At 44.5% G+C, this 26,019-nt stretch overlaps 1 protein-coding gene across 5 annotated transcripts in view; it reads left to right on the forward strand.

Annotated features, from left to right (window-relative positions):
* The window catches only part of LOC114798327 (protein SFI1 homolog), a 28,162-nt gene extending 2,468 nt beyond the window's left edge, over positions 1-25,694 (forward strand). For 2 of the 5 annotated variants that reach the window (XM_028993952.1, XM_028993953.1), the window contains 23 exons: positions 3,876-4,058; positions 4,982-5,173; positions 6,487-6,584; positions 6,707-6,893; positions 7,578-7,771; positions 8,386-8,521; positions 8,593-8,797; positions 9,058-9,137; positions 9,391-9,469; positions 10,564-10,770; positions 12,687-12,830; positions 13,099-13,268; positions 17,343-17,539; positions 18,771-18,915; positions 19,328-19,774; positions 20,270-20,543; positions 21,193-21,292; positions 21,663-21,807; positions 21,875-22,088; positions 22,750-22,865; positions 23,134-23,257; positions 24,075-24,185; positions 24,704-25,694. In XM_028993952.1, the coding sequence (XP_028849785.1) occupies positions 3,876-4,058; positions 4,982-5,173; positions 6,487-6,584; positions 6,707-6,893; positions 7,578-7,771; positions 8,386-8,521; positions 8,593-8,797; positions 9,058-9,137; positions 9,391-9,469; positions 10,564-10,770; positions 12,687-12,830; positions 13,099-13,268; positions 17,343-17,539; positions 18,771-18,915; positions 19,328-19,774; positions 20,270-20,543; positions 21,193-21,292; positions 21,663-21,807; positions 21,875-22,088; positions 22,750-22,865; positions 23,134-23,257; positions 24,075-24,185; positions 24,704-24,796 (3,841 nt within the window). In that variant the 3' untranslated portion in view covers positions 24,797-25,694. Of the gene's footprint in view, positions 1-71; positions 280-1,589; positions 1,781-3,875; positions 4,059-4,981; positions 5,174-6,486; positions 6,585-6,706; positions 6,894-7,577; positions 7,772-8,385; positions 8,522-8,592; positions 8,798-9,057; positions 9,138-9,390; positions 9,470-10,563; positions 10,771-12,686; positions 12,831-13,098; positions 13,269-17,342; positions 17,540-18,770; positions 18,916-19,327; positions 19,775-20,269; positions 20,544-21,192; positions 21,293-21,662; positions 21,808-21,874; positions 22,089-22,749; positions 22,866-23,133; positions 23,258-24,074; positions 24,186-24,703 lie in introns of those variants that run through there. The other 3 variants (XM_028993949.1, XM_028993950.1, XM_028993954.1) reach the window with 3 other exon arrangements.
* Positions 25,695-26,019: the final 325 nt, after the last annotated feature.

The raw sequence follows: 26,019 nt of genomic DNA on the forward strand, positions 1-26,019 counted from the left end.
AGAAAGTGGAGCCTGTGCTTTGTGAAAGTGGGCGCTGTACATAAGTAATATGACTTGATTGTCCTGTGTAGGTTTATGGCACTGTACAGGTTCCATTTGCTGATGCGATGCCTCAGAACCTGGGTGCAGCAGCACAGACGCCTGAGAGCCACTCGTCTCTGGCACAGGAGGAGGGTGCTGAGCAGGGTGCTATTTGCCATGCGGTGGGCAGCTGTGGGGTGTCACAAACAAGCTACACTGCTGCTTGCTCGATCTTTCCATCATGTGAGTAGTAAGGAGGTAAATAACAGGGTAGTGTTCTCTGGCTCACTTGCGTTTCCACGGTTCTCAATAGAGAGATCTGAAAGTTGCTGGGACAAATAATTATTTCATAATTATTTTTTATAAAACACTTTGTTTATAACCATATTACAAATGCAATGATATGACATGATAATATGGTACAGTCTTAATATGGGCTTAACCTACAACCAGCAACAAACACAACATAAAGACAAAAAAAAAAAGAGAGAGAGAGAGAAAAGAAAATGTGTGTGGGGCTGTTCATTAAAAATTCTAAATGAAACACGAGGGGTGGACTTAGGAAAAACGACAAGCTTTAATAATTTAGATTTCGCTTTTTTCCACCTTTGTTCCTTAGAAAGTGAAAACAAACAAGTGTGTGTGTGTGTGTTGCCCTTAGGCTGTTAAAATCCCACGAGTCCCTGTTTCACAAAAGCAAACCTACTTGTCGTTGTGAAAGGGGGCCCCAGCACAATTATGGTTTTACCTGATATAAAATGTTCAGTATTTGGGGAATGCACGTGGTGTGTAAATTCTTAGCAAGTCGCAACTCATGTTGACCATATTTTGTTCCCCGTGGAAACTGCGTGCTTTGTTTTGTTTGGACAACTTCCATTCTGTGAGGTAGAATAACCAGGCTTTCACTCATCAAATGTATCTCTCTGCGGGAAAAAAAAAAGTTGGTTTTGTACCCGTTTATTGTAACACAATATATGCAGAATCATGCCGAACATGCCTAAGTATGCAACTCCCTAAGTATGCAACATCTTCATAAAGTACTAACTCATGACTGATCATAATGGCCGTAATTAAGAGGAGCTTTTATGCATGGCCCATGACTTTTATGAACTGCGTGATTAACTGCCTGATGTGGACAGGTCCAGGGCTTGTTTGGGGTTTCCTCTGTCAATTAGGAACAGGGTTTACAGCCCTAACAATTTCTGCCTGGAGGCATAAATGGGCGAGTAGCAGTCAAGGAAGTATTTGTTAGCACTTCTGATATTTTTTTAACCAACACCATTTAGGTAAAGCTACATGTTGTAATACCCGTGTCCCATAAATCCAGGACCTCTTTCAGCTAAACGACCTCAGAATTGGCTGATGGTGCTGAAATGTTGGCAGGCACAAAATGGGGGTGTCCTCTTGTTTCAGGTCTGCCTGGGATTGCTGTTTTTCTCCACTCTCGGTATTTTGGATTTCAGCACTGATAGTTGAGAATTAGAGGAAAGGAAACGGTTCTGCAGTTATACTGCAGGTTGAATGACAGTATTTTTCACTCCGATTTTGTGAACTTCTGCCTCTTTTAGTGGAAAGTCCGTGTTAAGAGCAGGCAAGACCTGTGCACCATCGCTGATCGTTGCAGAGACGAGAATGTGGAGGCACTGAGATGGAGACTGACCCCACGGGGTCACACTGTGGTTGTGAGGACGGCCTACTGTGCCTGGAGGAGACACGCCCAGGGAAAACAGCTCTGCCGGGTGGCTCTTATACACTGCCAGTAAGATTTTAACCTGGTTTATAGGTTTGCCCAATCGAAACATTTGATGCTGCCTCTTCATTTATGATACTAATATGTATAGGTGGTCCTGTACACCAGTTCACCAGTATGACAGGAGAGTGTGGGGATGACACAACATTTACTTGGCATTTGCCTTTTATTTCAGTAACTTTGGTAAATCTATTTGCAATGTTTTAAATTTAATTGTCTATATCTGCATTGTATGTTTCTCTAAAACCAAAGATTTACAAAAAGGTACATACTGGATGGTTAAAAGTACATACTGGACTCCATCCTAAGATGTAAGTTAGTTATATTGTTCCATTTGCATGTAGGTTGTTTTTGTATTAAGGTTTGGGATCTCGTCAGGTGTTTAGTCTTGTTTCTTTCTTTCATACCTTCGGAAGAGCTTAATCACAGCAGCAGTTGGGGGTGCTTTTCACCATACCTGGAAGAGTCATGAGGTGATAAGGCCTTACCTCATACCTGCTCCTTCTACTGTCACGCTGGATTAGTTCCATGGAAATTTTAAAACCCTGAACACATCATGCTAGTTTTTTTTCGTCCTCAATCCATGTCAAAGCAAACAAGTATGGTACAAATGTAGGTGCGCCATTGGACAAGATCATTCTTGTGCTTTAAGTTGCACTTTCATTACCAGTTTAAACAAAAAAAAATAATCACTGTTCTACTGAAGTGATGAATCACTTAAAAACGTTCGAGTTTTTCTGCACCTTTGTCTTTGACTTTGACCCCCGATGGGATCGCAACGAAGCAGAAAGACCAGTACGCTCACAGCATGACTGCATTCGTGTGGCCATCGACCACCGGGGTCATCAACTGAGTTCTCCTACAGGCCAAGTCTCATCATCTCTTACACACATCTTATCAGCGCTTTCTGGTTTCTCCACTGGTTCAGAAGTAAATCATTTATTTGCCTGAATGGACACGGCTCACACTTTCACTGCACGTGTGTGTAATTGTATGTCTATGTATGTCAGTGTCTTTTTTTCTATCTCTGGATGTGTACACGCAGGGCCATCACAACTGAGTAAGCAAAGCTGGCAATGGCCTAAGGACCTATGTACTTAAATGCCAAACTACAACCAGGACACAGAAATGCGGCTATAAACCCTTCATCATCAGTGGGACTCCATTAGATAGAATGTTCAGCTTCAAGTGCCTGGGTGTTCACATCTTAGAGGACCTGTCATGATCTGAGCACATCCAGGTTCAGACCAAAAGGGCAAAACAGCGCCTGTACCACCTGAGAGAGCTGAGAAAGTTCAGGGTGTCTCCAAACATCCTAAAGACTTTCTACACAGGCACTGTGGAGAGCACCCTGACACAGAATCTCACTTAATGGTTTGGTAACAGCTGTGTCCAGGATCGCAAAGCCCTACAGAGGGTGATCCATGCAGTGGAACACTGCTGCAGGTCACCACTTCCATCTCTGCAGGACATTTACACAGTTGCACAACTTGGGCCATCAAGGTTATGGTCTCTTTTTGACTTTTTTTTACTTTTTTTTACAGAAAGGGTCAACAGTTGGCCCATTGATTGCTTGTAAGAAATAAATGTTCATCATATTAATACTGCCACCCCAGAAAGACACATACTGTCACACTAAAATATTTATATATTTTCAATATTTTATTATATATTTTTGCCAAAATTATCCTGCCCAATAATTAAAGTAAATCTATTACTCCCTTCTATCATTGCACAAAACCAGTCGCATATGCACATATTACAATGTCTCATACAAGTCTTGTTTTTGAAATACTGGTTTAGTTTATTTTATGCAAATGTATCCATTAATGTCTTCAAGGCTGTCCTGTCAAGACTCTATAGCCAAGACTCTTTTGGTTTGGTGTAGTGTCCTCAAGGTGACTTTTGCCTGATGTTGTATACTGTGTATGATAGTAAAATGTTTCTTCTAGTCCAGTGTGCTTTTGGATGTGACCTTTTATTCTATCAAATTGTTATTTCTTCCTGTGTTTATTGTGGTATAATTTGTACCTACCTTTCTGTGCTGTGTGTGATCTGTGTTTACTTATGTGTGTACATTTGTGTGTCTGTGTATCTCATACAGCATGAACCTGCTCTGTAAGCACTGGCTGCAGTGGAGGAGGGCATGTGTGAGGCAGCAGCAGTGGCAGAGGGTGGAGCTGCAATCTACACAGCACCGTGAGAGACTGCTACAACTGTGGGACCTGACTGACTGGAGACCAGCATGCAGAAGACAGCACCAAGCCTCACAAAAGCACAAATATAGGTAATTATGTTTGGGGTGGTAGTAGCCTAGTGGGTAACACACTCGCCTGTGAACCAGAAGACCCAGGTTCAAATCCCACTTACTACCATTGTGTCCCTGAGCAAGACACTTAACCCTAAGCTGCTCCAGGGGGGACTGTCCCTGTAACTACTGATTGTAAGTCGCTCTGGATAAGGGCGTCTGATAAATGCTGTAAATGTAATGTAAATGTAAATGTTCTAGCTGTGGTCAAAAAGTAAAAACATAAGCATGTAGACGAATAAACAACAGGCTGCAAATGCTGCATGCTGCAGACAAGTAAACATCTAAACACCCCAACGTTCATCAATAATATACAGTGTCAGGCCCACTCTGGTATGCATTTACATTTAAATCATCCTCCACTCCAACCCTATTTTCTCATTTCCTTTCCAGATGAGCAAAGCAGTTTAGGGTCCCCTTAAAAAAACATTGAGTTCCTGTGCCTATCCACAGGGAGCCATATGGCCTTCTATGTAAAACATAAAAATTTTTAAGAGGCTGTCTCCTCACGTACTCACTTCCTCTGAGGGTCTGCTCTCTCCAGTAAATAGTAGAAGTGAACGATGATATCCTGTGTTAATTAGTTTTCGGGGGTGATTTGTACATTGGGTTTGCCCTGGATGAGCCCAGCATTGTCCTAAGGGGGGATATCAAATTCCAAGTCCTTAAATATTAGTGAAAAATATTTTTTATACTTCAGCTGTGTTCAAACAGTGTGTGTTACAGCAGATAAACAAAGGAGTTCATGTAGCTGTAACTTCTGCTACATAAATACTGCATGAATAAGTGGAAACCCCACAGATATCAAGTGTTATAAACTATTTATGTCTGTGTGTATGTTGTGGGTTAATTCCAGTGGTTCTACGTGTGCTGGATATGTGCATGTGGGTCCATCTCCACAGGATGAGCATGCTGGAGGGTGCATGGCATGAGTGGGATGCGCATGTGGAGCGCAGGAGGTGGGGGCGTCTGAAGGAGGCACAGGAGAGCGCTGACCTCTATGGGAGGGGAACGCTGCTCCACCACCCCCTGCTGTGGAGAGAAAGCGTGGACAGGCGGCAGGTGGAGGGAGACCAACAGAGGAACATTGTCAGGTTGACATATGTCTGGGGCACATAACATTTACCAGTTATACCATAATATTGGTGTGCATTCGATTTTCAATTTAAAGTAATGAATATAATGGGTATATGATGCATTCAGACGCAATTCTTGGATTTTATGTACTTTTACGTAAAAATATTACAAATGATAATCAAGGCAATTAGTGTTCACACTCTATCATAGTCCTTAGTGCAGAGGTTTATCAGTATCTATATTTGTAAATATGTTGACCAGACAAATAATTATTTCATACACTGCTGATTTTTCAAGTCTTCCGACTTGAATGAAGAGATCTTTAAATTTCATTGTAGGTACACCCCAACAATAAGAGACAACAATCTAAAACAACAGTCCATAAATTCACATTGTGTGGTTTTTAAATAAATATTTAGCTTTTTATTGCATAGAAAAATATAATTTCCACCTCCATGCTTCACAGTTGGGATGGTGATCTCGGGATTGCAAAATTTTAAGAGGGCCTGGACATGCTGGCTTGAGCAGGGGGACCTTGAGCGCACTGCAGGACTTTAGTCCATGATGGACTAGTGTGTTGCTAATGGTAACCTTTGAGACTGCTTTCTACAGGTCATTGACCAGGTCCTCCTTAGTAGGTCAGTTTCGTCTCTGGTTTTCTTAAACAGCTTTCTTGTCCTGCTCATGGTGGAAAGATTGGAGTCTGATTGATAGAGTGTGTGGTCAGGTTTCATTTATACAGGTAATGAGTGGAGGATAGGAGAACTTGTTAAAGACGGTTATGCTAATACTTATACAAATACTTATTCTGTGCAATAAAAGGCATAATAATTATTTTAAAATCTGTGTCTAACAGTTGAGGTGCACATACGATGAAGATCAAATTAAGTTTCAATTTAAGCATCAAAAGATTTTCTCCAGTGTATATCTGTATATTCCAGACTTGTATGAAGCCCCCAATTAACATTTTGGAAATACTCAGAAGAAATGTCCTGTGTTGATGATGGCCAAATTTATATGTACATAATATACAGTATACAATAAAATATTACATAATTCGCACAGTATTAGTCTTCAACTATGCACTGAAATACCTGTGAGGAGTGAGAGACTGAAACTGAAACGCAATTCTTTCCCTAAAGAAAAGGTCAGCTGTCCCCCAAGATGCCTCTCAATTTTAGTAAAACATTCTCACATGTATTATTGTTGTGTTCTTCCTAAAATGATGTGGTTTATGTGGCAAAATGCTTAATTTCTGCATTTTCCTCATTGCATATGCTGAAAGAGTTCTGAATTATATTTAAAGCTTTCTTCCCTGATAATCTTGCAGAAAGGCTATGAATCGCTGGCATCATTTCTCCCATCTACGAGTTGTGGAGCGCTTAGGCTCCAGCATTGAGCAGGTGTTCAGAAGGAGGAGGCTGTTGGGTGAGTGGAGGTGACCATCAGCCCATGCATAGCAAAACACACCAATATGATAATGAAGTTCTAGAGCCTTCATACTGGTTAGACACCCTTTCAGTTAAATGCTTTTGTGTTCGGCTGCCCAGCGACGTTTGGGAGGTGGTGTGAGCTGAGGACACGGGCCCAGGTTGAACGGAGACTAGTGGAGGATGTGTGCCTCCTGCGGAAGGGGAAGATGTTGTGGGCCGCATTTGGGCTGTGGCGCCGAGTCCTTCGGGTCAAGCGCGGAGCAGTTTGTCTCAGGGAGAAGATCTGCCTCTCCAAGCTCTCTCAGTCAGATTCAGTCATTTGTTTTTGCTCATTCTAACAGAACCATTTAGCCCTTACACCCTTAATTCATATATTTGTTTCTTATAATTACATTTATTTATATAATAAAATGCACAGTATAATAGACAGGAGCTGTCTGTGCCATTTATCCCTCAGTTCTCAAAGACAACACAAATGATGATGTGTTTAATACGTTGGTTTTTACTTTCAAATTTCCCATAAAAATTGTATTTCCCCTTAACAACTACACCAACGCAAATGGTGCAATTTAAGCTGATGTGTAATACATTACTGTAAAACAGATCAGATCACATTTAATGAACTGGCTAACAAGCCACAAACCACAGTACTGACTCACCAACCACATTTGACTGCATAGACATACCAGTAAAGGATTTCCTTTGCTTCAACAGACCATGAAACCTCTGGTCTAATTGGTGGGACATAAGCAATGCAATTAAACCCATTAGGTTTGCTGAGACCACTCTGATATATTTATTTATTAATTTATTAATATAAACCCGAATGTTTTCTTTACCTATGTTTTTTAACAAGCAACACAACTGCACCTTTTGAACTCCATTAGTCAGCTCTCAGTTAAAATGTCAAATAATCCTGACAGACTGAAATGCTCAATAACTGCTCAGTAAAAGAGTGTCTTTTGTAACAGTGCTTGTTTCTCTTCAGCTGTGTGAGGGGATGGAGGTGCGTGGTGGAGAGAAGGGCTGCCTTGCTGCACTGGTGCCGCAGAAGGGAGGGCACTACAGCGAGGGCCACCCTGCAGATCTGGAGAAAAGCCTTAGTGCTCCGCTCCCAACATAAACGCTCCCTGCGGTTCTTCCTGCGGTCCAGACGGCCTGCTCTCCTGCATGGCGGAAACGGTTAGCCTCAGTTCAGTAATAAACACATTACAGATCACTATAGACACGATTCAGTATTCGCAAGTGTAATTATCATTCGATTATTTCAATACAATATTCTCTTTTTGCCTTATCTTTAGCTAGGCACTGGATGCCTTATCTGCAAATCTACATTAACACAGTAAAAGGTTTAAGTTTATACACTTATACTACAGTGACATGATGACATGTTGGATGTACCATTAACTATAGTGTAAAATACTGTCTAATACAAATTGTAATACCGTTTATTATTTTATTCACACTCACTTTAAGCATAGCTTTAAGTACACAAGTCTGTGAGATGTAAATAAGAGGTATTTAAATGTTGCTTTATTTAGCAATTATAGATCAAATTCCAGAAAAAAGAAAACATTTTTTAAAAATTACCTATATATTTCAGTGGCAGTCATTCAATGCACAGTATTTGTCAAAGTTAATGTGTATAAGGTTGTTTAAAATAAAGTGTGACTGAAGAAACTAATGGAGTCTGAAATTATTCTATATTCTGGGGAACCTCTGTTACAGGGTTTATAATTTGTACGTTTTGTGTGATTTTGTGAACTAGTGTGAAAATGTAAGACTTGTGTGTTCAGTGCAGGGATGGAGAGGAGATTTGCTCTCTGCCAGGTTCAGGGCTCAGGCTTCACTGGATGAGCTGTGCGACGTGATTCTTCTGCAGAAAGCGTTGCACACCTGGAGAAAACAGACACTGAACATACGCAAGGCCAGGTTGGCACAATAAGAGCTAATTTTTTTTTCTTATTTTATATGTTTTTTCCTTATGTTCTTATGGGTTTTAGACTCTGTTCTGTAGCACATGAGCAGGAGAGACTGCGGGCTGCGCTGGTGTGCTGGCACACACTGGCACATGCTGCTCAGACTGATAGGATTCTCAGGTTCAGGTGCAGACTAGCACAGCTGTCTTCCTCCTCCTCTTCCTCTGCTTTGCACTGCTCATCATCCCTCGCTGTGTCTCAGGAGAAAACAGTTGGAGCCACCCAGCAGGTGAGTTTACAACCTGGCTCGCTGTGCCTTTCTCACACAAACAGCTCTCAAACAGTAAATGTCTCATGCTCAACAGCATTCCACTAAGAGCGTTCGGCCTTCCTGAACCTCACAGGCTCATATTTTTCACCACTTCTCTATGATGTCTGAACCTTTGAAGAAATCGGTACACTATGGCAGGTGAAAATTTGAGCTGAATGAGGAAAGATGATGATGTCACTCACAGTTTTGTTCCTTCTCCTTTCATTTCACATTTCAAGTCCTGGTCCGACGGCTCCCATCGGAGAGTGCAAGATTGCCCCCTTCTGGTCTCCTCACCCCTTAACCATCCTTTAGCCAAGTAAGCCACCACTAATGAATATCAGTGTGTTCTTTATTGGGTTACCTGTTTGACATTAAATTAGAATTTCTAAAATAATATTAACAGTTAGCATTGTTACTTTGGACTGACTACAGTTATCAGAATATATTTTTCCTTTATAATGAAATGGAAATGTGAAGTTCATTTTTTCCACGGAAATCTAAAGTAAATTTTCTTCTACTAGATGTTATTGTGTGTGTGATTGAGTTAATATATATTTGTGTTTGAGCAGTGTCTGTGTTGCCAATGAAGCCACTGGAGTCCTATGTGTGCGACACAACTCTGAACATGCTGATTCTCCGAGACTAAAGGTAGTGCATCAGATTATCTTATTGTAAGGATTGCAGTAGCTTCTCAGACCCACCAGACCAAGCCCCTCTTATTATCAATCCAAAAAGGAAAGGCTGATTCTGGAAAGTGTTGAAATGGAGAATTGCTGCGGGCTGTGAAAACACGATGAGTGTGTCCTCCTTGGCTCCGTTTGCTTCATTTGAAGTCATTGCTAAATGAGTTTTTGTAAGTTGGAGGGATAAATGCTTCAGTGGAAATGTTATTGCCAGATGAGGGGCTGGGTCTGGAGTGAAGCTTTTGGCAGCTCCCATTGCAGATGTGACACAAGTGCGTCCCAGGGGCAATGTCATCGTTGGCTGTGCTTCAGGTGTGAGACACTCTATAAGAATGTGCACAGATGGAGGAAAACAAGTGTGTATGAAAAGCCTGCAGAACTCAGAAACAAATTTTTTTTTGTGGTCTTCCAAAAGAGGACTTCAGGACTTCATATTAACTTGCAAAAATTCTGAAAAGTTTTACTGTGCCACATTTATTATTCTATTTATGTTATCGGAATCATATGACACCTTTTAAAAAAATTAACATTGTTGTTTAATAATGTCTAATCTCTTCTCCTAATCTCGTATCTACTCCGGCTCTGTGTGCCGTTTCATGGTGTCTATGTTGTTGTTCTGATTTCCTGATTGTGTGCACTTGGCATTCTGTGTAGAAATACAGCCTCTTTGTGTCTTTTTTACCTTTGTCTTGTATGATGTAAAGTTAATCCTCTGTCCAGTAGGAGTGGTGCAAATTTGTCCATTCTTCTTGTACTGCCCCACTGCCATGAGTTTGATTTATGTCTGATGAAGCTCATGAAAATCAACAACGTTTTCCTTTTTAAAATAATTACAAAAAACTTTTTTCCACAGTATTGTACTTTTTTTGGATGCGGTATTACTGTCCTTTAGGGTCGAATATTGAAATCCAGCATCAAATTAATGATATTGATTCCTAAACATTGAAATTCTAATTAATTCAGAGTCAAAACGTGTGGAGGTTTTAGCCTAATCAAGAACAATTGTTGAACCTGTGTTGCTCCAGGGGGGAATAAGGTTTCTGTTCCCTCCTCTCCTAGGCCGTGGCAGTCAGAGCCCTGGCGAGGATGATGAGGCCGACCCTCAGTACAACCTTCTCCAGGTGGAGGAGGTTAGTGAATGAGTGCAGAGAGATGAACTGTCAGGCCGAGATTCACAGGGATGTCCGGACACGCACACGTCTCAGAGTTGTCTTCTTGGTGTGGCGCAGAGAGATGCTGAAATACAGACGAGCCACCAGACACAGGGTACATCAACACACTTTCACACCCACATACACACAACTACATTTACATTTATGGCATTTGGCAGACGCCCTTATCCAGAACAACTTACATCGTGCTTTCATGTTACCATCAATGAAGAAATCAGTTCTGGTTCACTAGGAGTCAAACCATGAATACAGTCATTTAATTTTTTTCACTCTAGTTTTTTCTTGCATTGGTCAGACTACAAGAAAGTTATAAGTTAGTCTAAGTATTCTCTAAAGAGGAAGGTATTTGAAAAGACTCAGCGACTCAGCTGTTTCAGGAAATTAATAATATTAATTTCATAACTAAGTGTTGTTAAAGTGTAACGAGTTGAGCATGAAGGCTTTTCCTTACATGACCTCTACTGCACCGTGTGCTTAAGTAGCCAAAATATTCATTGGTGTATTCATTGATTGTTCTTGTGTGCCATTTCTGACAGAAACATTATCTTAACAAAGTGTAGAAAAGTAAGTTCTAGAAAAAAGATGTAAATATTAAATATTAGTCAAAGACAACACAAGTAAACACCAAATGTAGTTAAAGATTTTATCCTGATATCCAGAAAAATTCAGGAACAAATGAGATGTATATTTTAGATCTCATAATTAAACCAAAAGTTAGAAATACCATTTGTAAAGCTCCAGCGAACCACAGTGAGAGACATTATCCATTAATGGAGCCTTCCCAGGAGTGGCTTGCCGACCAAAATCACCCCAAGACGGCAGCGACAACTCATCCAAGAGTCACTAAAGACCCCACAACAACATTCAAAGAGCTTCAAAGCTCACTTGCCTCAGTTAAGCTAAGTGTTCATGACTCCAAACACAGCCTTCTGAGTTCCAAGACAAAAACCACTGATGAGCAAAAAAGAACATTAAGGCTCATCTCAGTTTTGCCAGAAAACATCTTGATGATGTTTTCAAGACTTGTGAGGAAATATAGTGGTGGCCAACAGGGAAAGGAAGCGGCCCCGTAATCAGAAGGTTGTTGGTTCGAATCCTGATCCGCCAAGGTGCCAGACAAAAGTTGATCAGTTGCAAATCAGAGTTTTTTTCAGAAAAAGAACATCATACCAACAGTAAAATATGATGGTTGTAGTGTGATGGTTTGCTGCTTCAGGACCTGAAAGGCTTGCTGTGATAAATGGAACCATGAATTCTGCTGTCTAACAAAAAAATGAAATAGAATTCAAGGAGAATGTCCGCCCTCTGTTTTTGACCACAAGCTGAAGTTCTGATAAAGATCCAAAACACACCAGCTAGTCCACGTCTGATTGGCTGAAGAAAAACAGAATGAAGACATTGGAGTGATATTGAACTTTGGAAGACATTGGAGTCAAAGTCCTATCCTGAATTCTGATTAAATGCCGTGGCATGACCTTACAAAGGCAGTTCATGCCTGAAAACCCTACAATGTGGCTGAACAATTCTGCAAAGATGAGGGGGCCAAAACTCATCCACAACACTGTAACAGACTCATTGCAAGTTATCGCAAATGCTTGACTTCGGTTGTTGCTAATAAAGGTGGCCCAACCAGCTATTAGGTTTATGGGGCAATCATTTTGTCACACAGGGCCATATAGGTTTGGAATCCATATAGGATTCTATTTTTTTCTCCCTTAATAAAAAAATCCTTCACTTAACTGCATTTTGTGTTTACATATGTCTTTGACTAATATTTAATTTTAATATTACATATTTATCACAACCACTTACAATAAGTAGTTACGGGGTCAGTTCCCCTAGGGACACTCAGGGTTAAGTGTCTTGCCCAGGAAAACAATGGTAGTAGGTGGGGTTTGAACCTACGTCTTCTGGTTCATAGGCCACTACCACCTCAAATAATTTGATGATCTGAAACATAAAAATACTTTTTCACACCACTTGTACATGTGTTTTTTAAATCCCTGGCAGGCGATAGTGTTGCTCTTGTCCTCTGTGCATGCGTGGAGGAGACATGTTTGTGAAATGAAGAGGAGGACCTATTTGCAGCAGAGCTTTGAGCTTTTTCACAGAACCTCTCTGCTCACATGTTCCTTCACAGCCTGGCACAGCAAGGTGCAGCATTGCAGCACACTTTGACACACACCCTTTTATTACCATCTTCTGTTCTCCCTGTATGCTGATAACCTACTAGACACGGTTTTCATACTGGCACCATGCATTATGGATGGGGTTTTGTTCACTAGTGTATGGTTGTGTTGACCTTACACCAGGGAACAAGCCCTGCACTGTTCTTAGTACCAGGTCAAACTTCAGTTTAGAAACCTTTCCAGAACAATGTCATGGATGAATGGTTAATAAGATGTCATTTTTGATATAACAGTTATCTCTGAAATGTGACGGGGAGAAGGAAAATCAGCTGATGCTTAAAGGGGCATGGTTTCAGAGGTCAGGGGACAGTCTGAGGGTCCAGTCAAGCTATAGATTGTGGAAGGCCAGGGTCCAACAGATCCAGGCTGTACATGACTTCTACATAAAAACTCTCATCAGCAGGTGAGTGTCTGTGTATGTGTGTGTGTGTGTGTGTTTTGTCAGAGAGTGTTAGAGAAACAGACATATTTGATATTGAATCTGCTCCAGTTAATTTCACTTAAGCCTTTGATTTGGTTGGCTGAGTGTCCAAATGAATTGTCTCTGCCATCAGACTATACTTAATAACTTTATACATGTCAGGATTGCCTGCAGCTGGGCTCCACACCGGAACCCAATCCTGACGCCCCATAAATGCCGGAAGTTTCCGCCCGTTCGGGGTCGCTGGCATTTTCGTGAACTCGCTGCACGAACTTGACCTAGTTTCGTTTTATGTGTTTTGAGTTCTGGCAATCGCCACACGCCTACGGGTTTGTTTCAGTTCGTGATTTATGTTAAACTGTTTTCGGCCACCGCGCCATTGTTTCTTTGAGTTTATTGTTTGTTTATAAATAAAACCCTTCCCAGTATGTCAGACCTCTGCGCTTCCTTCCCCCGTAAGTCCGTAGACGTGACAGAATGCCAGGCGAACGCGGACGGCAGGGGAGAGACGCGCCGCCCGTTCTGGTGGAGCGTTTTCTCCCCGAGAAGCCGTGGTACGCGGCGCCACGTGATGACGTCACCCCCGGGAAACTCCGCGAAACCCGGAAGCGACAACGTCGGCGGGTGAGTGGGCGGAGCGAGGACGTTGGCGTCGGCAGCAGCGAGGAAGTGATGTGGGCAGCGAGCGCAGAAGATGCGACCCCCACGATCTTCAGCATGTCGAGCCAAGAACTCTGCGCTCTGCTGGCAAGGCTCCCTGTGGACTGGGACGACACGGACGACGACGAGAGCACGGGAGACGAGAGTTGGGCTCCGCCCATCGCGCCAGTCTGCGATCGTCGCAAGGTCCGTGGGGACCCACGTCACTTCCAGGGGGGTGAGAAGCGGCAACAACAACGGCGGCGTTCCTCCAGCGAGGAGGTGGGCAGCCTCCAGCCCGAATGGCCAGAGTACTGCCCATGGGAGCTTATCGCGCCATGGGTCCAGGATGTCCGCAGGGTGGACGACCCTTGGAGTCACCGGTGGGAGGACACGGATGACGAAAGCGATGATGACGTGGATTTTCGGTGGGCGGTCGGTGCCGGGATGGCTCCGCCCAGCGTGCGCGTCCGAGATCATCGCGGCGTCCGTGATGACCCATGTGACTTCCGGGGGTACGAGGTTGACACGGACGACGACCAGGATGACGCCGTTTGGGCAGTCGGTGCCGGGATGGCTCCGCCCATCGCGCCCATCCAGGATCGTCACGAGGTCCGTGGAGACCCACGTCCCTCCCAGCAGTGTGAGGAAAGCTGGTGGAAGAGGGCGACGGGAGGTCGCCAGCCAGCAACTGCGCTGCCGGGACTGCCTCGCAGGGAATCCTCCATTCCTGCTCCAGTCGCCGACCCGCCTTCCCTCTGCCCGGACGTTCCCCAGCAAAATGGCAGCGCAGCACCAGCGTCCACACCTGCTGGAGAAGACGTCCACCCCCCTCCACACCACACACCTACCACCATCTCCAGCGACGTGCCCAGCCCCGTGTGGGACAGCCCAATTGTCCCGGGACCCTTCAGTGGGGCAGCAGACACAGACGAGATCACTACCATCCTCAAGTGTCTGACTGGATCAGCATGGGGCTGGAGCACAACCCTCTGGCAGCAGGGAGAGACAGACAGGAGTTTTCGGGACTTCCAACAGAGACTGAGGGCGGAGTTTGATCGGCCTGAGCCAGGGATCGAACTCTGCCCCTCCACCACATCCAGTGCCAGTCAGGATCCGGGGCAAGAAGACCCAGCACTGGTGGGCGACGAGAAGGTCGCTTCTCCCGAGATCCTGGCTGTGCCCCCTGAGGAGGTCCCGGAGAGCCCAGAGAGGGAGCCAGACGACCCTCTCTTCTGTCTGTCTCTGTCTGTGTGTGTCTGTGTGGCATATGTGTCCGTATGTCGCCCCCACTTCCCCTCTTTGTGTCCACCAGATGGCGACCCAGCCGCGGAGCCGAACCCCAGGGAGGAGGTTCCTGACCCGAATGTGCTGGTCCAAGGCGAGGTGGACAAGCCCCAAGGTACCCCTAAGTCCAGCCGGGGGGGGTGCTCCCCCAAAGAATTTTTTGGGGGGGTGCAGTTCGGGTTGGGGACTCCTCCTGAGGGGAGGGGAGGTGGGGAAGCGATGGAGCTGGGTCCTCCGGTAGCCAGTGAGGAGGGCGGGCCAGGCATGGGCCTGCGTCTGCCTCCAGAGGGGTGGAGCGCCATAGAGCCCCCGGGTAGGCATGAGGACCCAGCTGGGACAGGCAGGAAGAGGGCCTGCTTGTCCCAACGGACGCAGAAGGGGCTAGCCGGATGGTCTGGCAATGCCCCCCCCTTGGCACCAGGGCCGTGCAGCGAGAGGGGCTGCATAGTCCCAGAAGGCACCAGCCTGGGGTGCCTGGAACAGTCGCCGGAGGCTCTGGGACAATCTCCCTGCGCGGTGCAGGGGGTGACACAAGACGTGTCAGAGGGGACATGTGGAGACAGGGCCCACACGTACCCAGATGGATCGGCCCTGATTATTGTGTGCAGGTACGGGAGTCCGGGGCCGCCATGCGGGACCACGCCGGGGAGCCAGGCCGAGGGTCCGGGGGCCGCCATGCGGGACCACGCCGGGGAGCCAGGCCGAGGGTCCGGGGCCGCCATGCGGGACCACGCCGGGGAGCCAGGCCGAGGGTCCGGGGCCGCCAAGCGGGACCACGCCGGGAGCCAGGCCGAGGGTCCGGGGCCGCCAAGCGGGACCACGCCGGGGAGCCAGGCGAGGGTCCGGGGCCGCCAAGCGGGACCACGCCGGGGAGCCAGGCCGAGGGTCCGGGGCCGCCAAGCGGGACCACGCCGGGGAGCCAGGCCGAGGGTCCGGGGCCGCCAAGCGGGACCACGCCGGGGAGCCAGGCCGAGGGGTCGGGGGCCCGCCAAGCCTGACCACCGCCGGGAGCCAGGGCCCGAGGGTCCGGGGCCCCGCCACGCCTGGACCACGCCGGGGAGCAGGCCAGATGGTTCCCGGGGCCGCAACGCCGTGACCACGCCGTGGAGCAGCCCGAGGGCCCGGGCCGCCACGCCCCCCCCCTGACCACGCCGGGGAGCAAGCCCGAGGGACCGGGGCCGCCACGGCCTGACCCACGCCGGGGAGCCAGCCCGATGGACGGGGCCGCACGCCTGACCACGCCGGGGAGCCAGCCCGAGGGAGTCCGGGGCCGCCACGCCTGACCACGCCGGGGAGCCAGCCCGAGGGACCGGGGCCGCCCACGCCTGACCACGCCGGGGAGCCAGCCCGAGGGACCGGGGCCGCCACGCCTGACCACGCCGGGGAGCCAGCCCGAGGGACCGGGGCCGCCACGCCTGACCACGCCGGGGAGCCAGCCCGAAGGACCGGGTCCTCCAAGGGGAGGATACAGCAGGGCAGGAGCCCTGTGGTTGCCGCCGTCCGCCCCGCCGCCTCCACTGATGGTACTGTTGGGGCTCCGAGGACGTAGCCCTTGGAGGGGGGGCTCTGTCAGGATTGCCTGCAGCTGGGCTCCACACCGGAATGCAATCCTGACGCCCCATAAATGCCGGAAGTTTTCGCCCGTTCGGGGTCGCTGGCATTTTCGTGAACTTGATATTGTAACCGCGTAGGTTTTCGTAATTTCAGTTCTGGCAATCGCCACACGCCTACGGGTTTGTTTAAGTTCTTTATTTACGTTAAACTGTTTTCGGCCACCGCGCCATTGTTTATTTGTATTTCTTTATTGTTTGTATTAATAAAACCCCTTCCCAGAATGTCAAACCTCTGCGCTTCCTTCCCTCGTAAGTCCTTAGTCGTGACAATACAGTAATAATACATGTGTTAAGTTTAGTTTATCATTACTATGTTGTTATTACAATTTTTTTATTTGTTTGTTTTATGAATAGTACTATAATAGAATACATTAGTTGCTTTATTGCTGTCTATTGGTGGGTAAATAAAAAATATTAATATAATAAAATTAAGACAATAAGAAAAATGTTTAACATAATATGTAAATATATGTTTGGGTGTAAATATATGTTTCTGTTTGTGTGTGTGTTATTGAAGGGTGTTTGTGGCATGGGAGGTGTGTGTGCAATCACGGTTGTCAGCCCAGGCTCAGCTTCGAAAAAGAGTGTATGGTACAGTTTTCAGCTGGTGGAAAACCAGTACAGCGCAGCACCAGCTGGCCAATCACTGGAGAACACACACACGGCGGACACACGCAACACTCTGCCTGCGGCACTGGAGCGCATACACGCAGAGTGAGTTTACGGCACTTATTTTACAGGTTTTCTCCATTGTTTTACAGGTTTTCTCCGTTGGTTTGGCTCATTTCTTGAAACAGAAATTACATTATTAAAACTATAAGATAATTTGGTCAAACAATCTTACAGTTCTCTCAACATTAGAGTTCACTAGAAAAAGTTCATTTCTCTCCCAAAACACAAGTTTAAAAACTAGATTCCTTTCTCAATTGAATCTTTCTCAATTGCTTTGGCTCATTTGCATTCACTTAGTGCTTTTGCCAAAATAACCTGGATGGTCCAGCACAACACCATGGATCACCTGCAAAACCTCATATCTCTCTCAAAACAGTTATCTCAAAACTAAATTCCTGTTTCATGTAAATAGTCAGTGCCCCCAAAATGCAGCGTCCCTTTGGCATTGTGCGAGCACTGCTAGTCAAAATGGCTAGATGTTTTGTCACTGTGGAAGAAGTCAAACAAAATACAATTATGTATAAAACTGAAAAAAGTAAGAAGGGCCATGGTGGCCAGGCAGCTTAGGAAGAGGACCCGTAATCAGAAGGTTGATATTGAGGAAAGCACTGTCCCCACAGACTGCTCCCCGGGTGCCTTTCTTAGCTGCCCACTGCCCATAAAATATGACAACTAATCATTTTCAAGCAGCCTCCAAAGTTTTGAATTTATCATGAATTTATGAATTGTCATGAATTTATCAAATGGTCCAAGAAATTGGATGATGACTTACACAATGAAACCATGCTGGCATGTTTTTGAGAGAACTAACTCTCAAATTAACTAATCAGTTTAGATCAGCAAGATCTATTTATTTGGAAAATGTGCTAAATGTGGGCTCATTGTGCTAACTGTAGCCTACATAGTCATTTGCAAAGATGAACTGAGACACTTGAGACGTACTAAGACATTTGCAATTTGATGAAATCAATGAGAAATGCCATTCTGTTGTGATCAGTTGCAAGGTGGTTTGGATATTTGTCCATGTCATTTTGAGAATGTCATTTCTGTTTCAAGAAATGAGCCAAACCAAATGAAATGAGAAAAATCTGTAACACACATACACATGTTCACATTATACACATCAATATTACAATGATACACAAATTGAGTTGAACACGCACATTTAATATACAGATGACACAGATTAATAGTATAATACTATTTTACACACTGCACAATACTACATTTTACACACTGCACTACTGTGACAAGTTGGATGTGTGTGTCTCAGATGCATTGAGTGTGAGACTCGTACTCCATGAGCTGGTGGAGGTGAGGAAGAGGAGGATGAAGATTGGGGTTCTGCTGATCTGGTTTGAGGCTTTTGAGAACAGCCAGAGAGCTCAGCACGCACACCGTCTCTCTCTCCTGAAGAGGTTCGCTGATTTATGCAAATATAAATATATACACAAACAACCAACTAAATTCCAAGTATTCATTTTTGGCAGTATTGTGCCTTCATATCAGGCATACATTGCAGAAGTAATCAGAAGTTGTACTCATATTTAATGCATGTAAAGTGCAAGTCATAAGTCATAATTGCAAAAAATATTAGCGCAATGCAGCAGGCTGAACCTGTATTTAGTGTATTAAGATATATTAACATTAACCATCTAACTGCATCTATCTTGTTCCATGTAGATACTGACTTGATAAAGCTTAGTTATGAAATTGTTCAAATGTAATGCATGAAAACAGATTGATATCATTACTGCAATATTTTTGAGCAAATAGTTTTGTAGGTTGGTGTATATGATGTGTGTAACCCTTTTGTGTGTTTTTTTGTAGATGTGTGCAGCAGTGGCTGTCCCAGAGCCAGAAAACTGCTCTTATGGAGGCTATCCAAAGATCAAGAGCCATCAAAAGCCTACAGACTTCATTGTGCACATGGCGGCGACGTCTTCGCACACAGGCGACGAACCTGAGAGCAGCTGTGGGCCGCTGGAGGCAGGTGGTGCTGGAGAGACGGGCGGAGCGGCTCCACACATCCAGGGTGCAGCTGGCCACTCTGATGCGGTGGAAGAGCGTCCTGGTTGGGTTGAGGCGTCGCAGGCAAAGCACCCTGACTGCTGCCGGAGTCTGGAGGCAGAGAGCGCTGCACATCAGAGGTCTACAGGAGAGGGCAGAAGGTTTTCACCAGAGCAGTTTAAAAAGACTGTGGTTCCTCTGCTGGAGAGATGCGCACCAAAACAGCCTCAACAGCCTTTGTTTTCATGATATGATGCTGTGTAGAAGGTAGGCAGGGGAGAACTGGCTGTCTGAATTGCACTTATGGATTCAATTTAAACAGCTACCCACCACATTTTCACACTTTGGTACTGGAGTACCCCAACCCTACATTAGATGTGTCTTATCTGATGTGTATTAAGACATGAATTTTAAGTCACTCAATCAAAATCAGGTATATGTTCATAGCTGTGGCAACAGTGACAATCATTCAATAAAAATACAGCCATATTCATTCAAATACATTCATGTATTTGTCCATATCAGTGATCAAGTGAGAATGCTATAAGATTTATTTAGATTTTATTTCACATATTAAAAGTTATTCATTTAACAACTTTTGAATTGAATTTGAGAATTGCCTTGAATAATTTACAATTCATTTTGTGTGTTAGCATTGTTAATTGAAACATATTTGATACTAATTGAGATGCTGCTTCGTACTGATTTTGGAGCAATTCATGTAATTCTTAGATTGCATTTCCCATTGTCCTTAACATACAGGGTTCTTCTGGGTTGGAACAAATTCACAGAAGCCTCACACAGAAACCAGTACAAGGAGGCATGGTTCCAGTGCATCAGGGAGCAGAGGTTGACGGATGCGTGCTTTGCTCTCTGGCACAGCAGACTGCTGCAGGCTGTCCTCCGACAGAGCGCCCTTGACCTGCACCTCTTTCAGCACAACGTCCATCTGAAGGCTTGTTCCATGCAGTGGTGGAGAGTTGCCAGCAGGGGGCAGGCTTTGCTGAAAAGACTCAACAAGGGACTGCTACTAAAGGTCTGAAGAAAACATAATGAATTATTACCCAATGAATTCTTAAGCATATCGGGCTTATTTCTGTGTAGCAGGTCGTAGAACATACAGTACAAGAACACTGTACATTTTGGAATGTGAAGTATGTGAGTGAAAACATACAACAAATTAGATTCCTGTCAATGGTGTTTCTCAAGTACAACACAGAAAATTTTACATAACGTGCAGTGTCAGCTGGTCCTATTCTGCAGGCTTTTATATCATCTGCAATAGGAGTGAGCAATAGGACATAAAACCTGAGTCCGGGGTGTGAAGAATCTGTGATGGTTTTCCCTTTTCCTGGGTCTAGAGATGGACAGGTCCTGGATGGGGGACAGGGGGCATTATAAATATAAAAATGTATTAGCAATTAAATGTTATTGTGCGAATATTTGTAGTATTATTGCAAATGATTTAAATGCTTTGAACAAAAATGTTCGAGCACATTAGAAGCACAATCAGGGAGCTGTTTTTTATTATCAGCAGAATGACACCCACTTCCTTTGTTCCAAACATAAGAACAAAACTTAACATTCTTAAGAAGTGCACTCTAAAGAAAGAACATTTGGATGAAAAGGCTATGGTATCTGTGTGTGTGTGTGTGTGTGTGTGTGTGTGTGCGCTTGAACTGTAGTGTTTTAAAGTGTGGAGAGAGAGGGCTGAAGAATCGAGGACAAACCAAGAGAGAAGATGGGCACAAGCTGTCCTCAGTTCCTGGATGCTGTGGGCTAAAGGTACCATGACAAAACAGGCCCACATCACAAAATTCCATCTTATATGTTGGTAATATTAGTACATGCTATATAGTATATCAAACATGTCGGTGGTATGCAAGAGTGGTTGTCTGGCCTTGTGGGTAAAACACTTGCCTATGGACCAGAACACTTTACTTCAAAGTCACAGGTTCAAAATAAATTACTTCCATTGTGTTCCTGTAACTACAGATTGTAAGTCACTCTGGATAAGGGCATATGCTAAATACCATAAATGTTTATAGTAGGTAAAAAAAACATACCATGGGTGTTCGGAAATGCATCATCAGTGATGTTTACCAGGTTTAATGCACAAGTTATGCACTTCAGTTATGAAAAATCTTTGTCTTAGAGCACCGGGCTCAGAGGCTTATGGGCGAGGCCATGCATTTTTGGATGGAGGGCAGGAGAGCCTCCAGGGCCTTCCACCAGTGGCACAGAGCACAGAAGCTCCACGTTGAGGCAACCCGACATGGCGAAGCTCACTTGCTGTTTAGGTAAACCTTGGTGTTGTAGCTGCGTTTGATTTTTGGATGGTTAAAACATGTCCCCTTGCTTCACCAGAGCCTTTCAGGCATGGCGAACAGTTGTAATGGAGAATAAACGCCTCTGCCAGAATGTGCAAACTCGGATGTGTATTCTGCACACTCGCGCGGCTTTCAGCAAATGGCGGAGGGCAGCTATTTCCCAGCATGCCCTGCACATGTTTGTGGTGAAGGTGAAGGTGGCAGAGAGGCAACGTCTGTTGGCTGCTGCGTTCAAGGCGTGGAGGGAGAAGGTCAGTGAGTTAACAAACACACCCACTGACTTCTAGCACACACACATACACACAAAACGTGTTTCACACAAAAGTCAGAGTTCACAAGTTCACATACCTTACAAATCTGTAAGGAAGAAAAACAGAAAAACTTGGCCGACGTTATTAGTGACAAAAAGCTGATATCCTATCAGTGCAGTATGATAGCAGCAGTTACTGTTCTCATGGGCTAAGATACATGTACACTGTGGAGGGTAACAATGGGCAGACATTAAAAATGGATCATTGTACAGTGCAACAAGTGAGAGCACAGTGAGATGTTGATGTCCTGTTTAACCCTAGTGACTCTTTAAATGTTCTGCAAAGCAAGAAAAAAATGATTTTTAAAGTGTTTGTTTACTGGTATGAAAGACAAGATTTCACACATTTAACAATTGTATCAACTTAGCATCTGTTTTACTACAATTAATCTGTTTTGAACTAAAGATTTTTTTAAAGGGTCACACTGAGCCTGTAACCTTAACATAGTGACAGAAAATTCAATATGACTTCTTTGTCACAGTAAGATAAAACGTAATGAGTGGATTGGTTAATTTGGTTGTACCCCTTTAATTAGATTGGGGTCTGGGTTCTTATGGCTTCAAGAGGTAATTTTAGTCTCTCTCTTGTCTGTCCTTATCAGCTCTGTTCCTGTCAGAGACAATCTGAGCACCTCTGTAGGAAGTTCTTCCAGCGTTGGCTGCAGGAGGTGCAGAGGAGACGGCTGGAGAGAGAGGGTGACAGAGAGTTCATACTCGGGTGAGAAAACCTCAATTCAGCCAAGCAGCTCAAGTGTTCCAAGTGTTTAAAATGTGTGAGAATTGGTGTTCTACCTGTTTTTGTTGGGTTCTTTTTATTCAGAGCGTGCCAGGATATGTTTCTTTAGCCACGCCCTCTTTTAGAACTACAAATATGGTTTCATTAACCCATTAAAAAAGTCATATACATCACTTGCTCAGGTGCCAGATGAAGGTCAGTTTTTAAGGCCACGTTTGTTTATTTGCATGTACTGATTTGTGCTTCTCAGATGGAGGTATCTGAAGATTTGGCACGAGACAGCCCAGGAGAGAGGCTCAGGCCGGAGGCTGACCCAGCAGTACTGGGAGAGGTGGAAGAACCGCGCCGCAGCCTCCCTCATCTTGTCCACCATGGTATTAAACAGAGCTCACAGAACTGATAGAATGTCCCCAGAACATATGGAACTTTGTTGTATTCATATAGTCAAGCTATAATCAAGCAGGTTCATGAGAACATACCTTTAGGTATGATGTAGGTACTACGTGCTGACCTGATGACAATTTGCCAGCTTTAATACATACTGTGTTTATTTAAGACTGGTCACGTCTCTTGAGATCACTTTGTATAGCTCTGTTGTTTGGGCCTGGCAATGTGACGTGCTTGTGGCACACGGGCTGTGGATCCCATAATGCAGTGCGCACTCAGTTTGCACGTGACTTTGGTGACTTTGAAGATTTTTTTTTGCTTCACAACCCATTTGCCATCGATGTGGGAACTACTGCTTCGGTTCACAGATCGCATTTGGCAAGGCAACTGAAGTGTTGCATTATGGGAAGGTGCCACTGAGGTGCCACTGAGCAAAGCACCGTCCCCACACACTGCTCCCCGGGCGCCTGTCATGGCCGCCCACTGTTCACTCAGAGTGATGGGTTAAATGCAGAGGACAAATTTCACTGTGTGCACCGTGTGCTCTGCTGCTGTGTATCACATGTGACAATCACTTCACTTTTTTCTTTTATGTAGTTTGTATGTTGTTGGCATTTCGTGTCGCCGGACCATAATCGTGGATCCGTATGCGGTGATCTCGCGGGATGTGGGCCGCGAGTTGAAACCTGTGATCTAAAGTGTAAATTCTTTGTGTACATACTTAGAGATGTACAATAGCACAATAGTCTTTGTCTATACATTAAGATCTGGCCCAGTGATGTGCTAATTGTCTTCTCTCTTCAGCACAACCACTCTGTCCTGCAGAAAGCATGGATCATCTGGAGGAAACGGTACATTAGGTGTCAAGTGGCTGAGACCTGTGCTGCAAATGTCAAAAGAGATCTCCTAGCAGAGGTAACATCCAGGGAGGCCTGCAGGATCTATAGCACAGTGTGCAGGCAATAGAGGAGGTGTTGCTGAAAGTCTGCCCAAAAAAAACACAAAATGTCCATCAATCAGTTAAAACAAACATGTATTCATGGATAGAAGGGATGGGAAGAGGGGAAGTGTCATATTCACACTGTCAACCGTGATAATGACCATTATTAGAAGTGCTGCAATGACTGCACAGATCCCTATTTTTCTGATAATCGCAACAGTGAGCTCTGAAAATAGCAACAGAAAATATTACATTTAGTAAATCAGGCCATGGTGCAGTTGTGTTGTGGCGTGTTGTTGTGGAATGATATTCGTACAGTAGAATGATAGTAAGTCAAATGACCGAGTCAAATAAAGGCCCAGTTTGTTTGGGTGCTTGTGCAGGTCAGTGTTTATTGACTAGATGTGAATTTGACCTCTTCCAGTCATTCATGCATGTAGACTAGGTCATTGTCTAGTTGTTGTTGTAATTTTATGTTATTTTGCTGTTGTAGGTATTTTCCGTGTGGAGAAAACGAAGCTCACTCTCTTCAGTGCATCTGCTGCAATGTGTGACAGAGCCAGCAGATGGAAAGTGGAGCTGCTGACTCGGTCACACCTCCGCTGTTGGGTTAGTAGTGACCCTCACTACTAAACACTCACCTCACGTACCCACCTGGGCCCAAAATGCAAATACTCAGTCATGCTGGATAACCTGACCTACCAATCAGACCCTTTTTCACATTCAAAAAAGAAAAAGCCACATTCTGATTTTAGCTCATAAATGATGCCCATCCATGCTACTCATTTGAAGGTACATATTATATTATATTATCTCATTTGTGTGTGTTGGTTGCAGTACCACAAAGGAAAAGCAGTGGTCACAAGTAAGGCCACAGATTTCTTTGCTTGAAGTTAATGTAAAAAATGGGTGTAAATCAACATATTATATATGGCAACAATTTTAGATCATGGGTGTGTAATAGCTACCGACATGGGGGTGTTGGTGCAAAGTGTAAGTACAACATCAGGTCAGACCATGGTCCATATGAGCTGGCACACTCACAACACCGCTGGCACGGAGACAAAGAAAAAGGCTACAGCCATTGCACAAGTCTTGCTTTCAAACATGTGAGGAATTTTATGCCTGGAATGAACTCAGTCGCCAGGCAGGATGAGTCTGTTAGAGGAACATGTGCAAATGAACTGTTATACATGTTTTCCAAAGTCCAGACATTTTGAATGGGAACGATGGGAGAAAAAAATACATTGATGTGGACACCAACCCCTCCCACTCTCTAACTGCACAGCCCTTATCAGGAAGTGAAGCTTGCAAACTGTAGTATGTGAATAGTTAACTTTCTCTCTGTTTCTAAACAAAAATAAACATAAGCTAATGTTTATTTTTGTAAAATACTTACATTTTGTTAAATGCCATTTTCAAACCTGTCTGTATTTTTAAAATGCTCATCACTAGTTTTAATAAATGATAGCCTCTGAAACTGACTCAGTCTGAAGTCATTATCTGATACATGCTCAACGCTGCACATTTGGCAAGTCTTTCTAGGACTGCAATGACCTTTGGCCCATATTCCTCCAGCATTGCACAGCGTTACTATGAATATCGCCCACGTGGCAGCTGTGAGATTTCCATGAGAATCAAGGGGGTCTTGTTAAAGAGACCCCTCCCATCCAGAATCTGTTCCTGTTTCACTGACGTTGAAGATTAATGGCATTCTCTGTGTTTTTTGGCACACTTCCACATGGGGCCCACACGTGTTTAGGCTCGCCTTGTCTTGAATGAAAAGTGTAAACTTTTAGAGTTGAATAT

Source organism: Denticeps clupeoides, chromosome 10 (genome assembly GCF_900700375.1).
Source record: "Denticeps clupeoides chromosome 10, fDenClu1.1, whole genome shotgun sequence".
Classification (NCBI taxonomy): domain Eukaryota; kingdom Metazoa; phylum Chordata; class Actinopteri; order Clupeiformes; family Denticipitidae; genus Denticeps; species Denticeps clupeoides.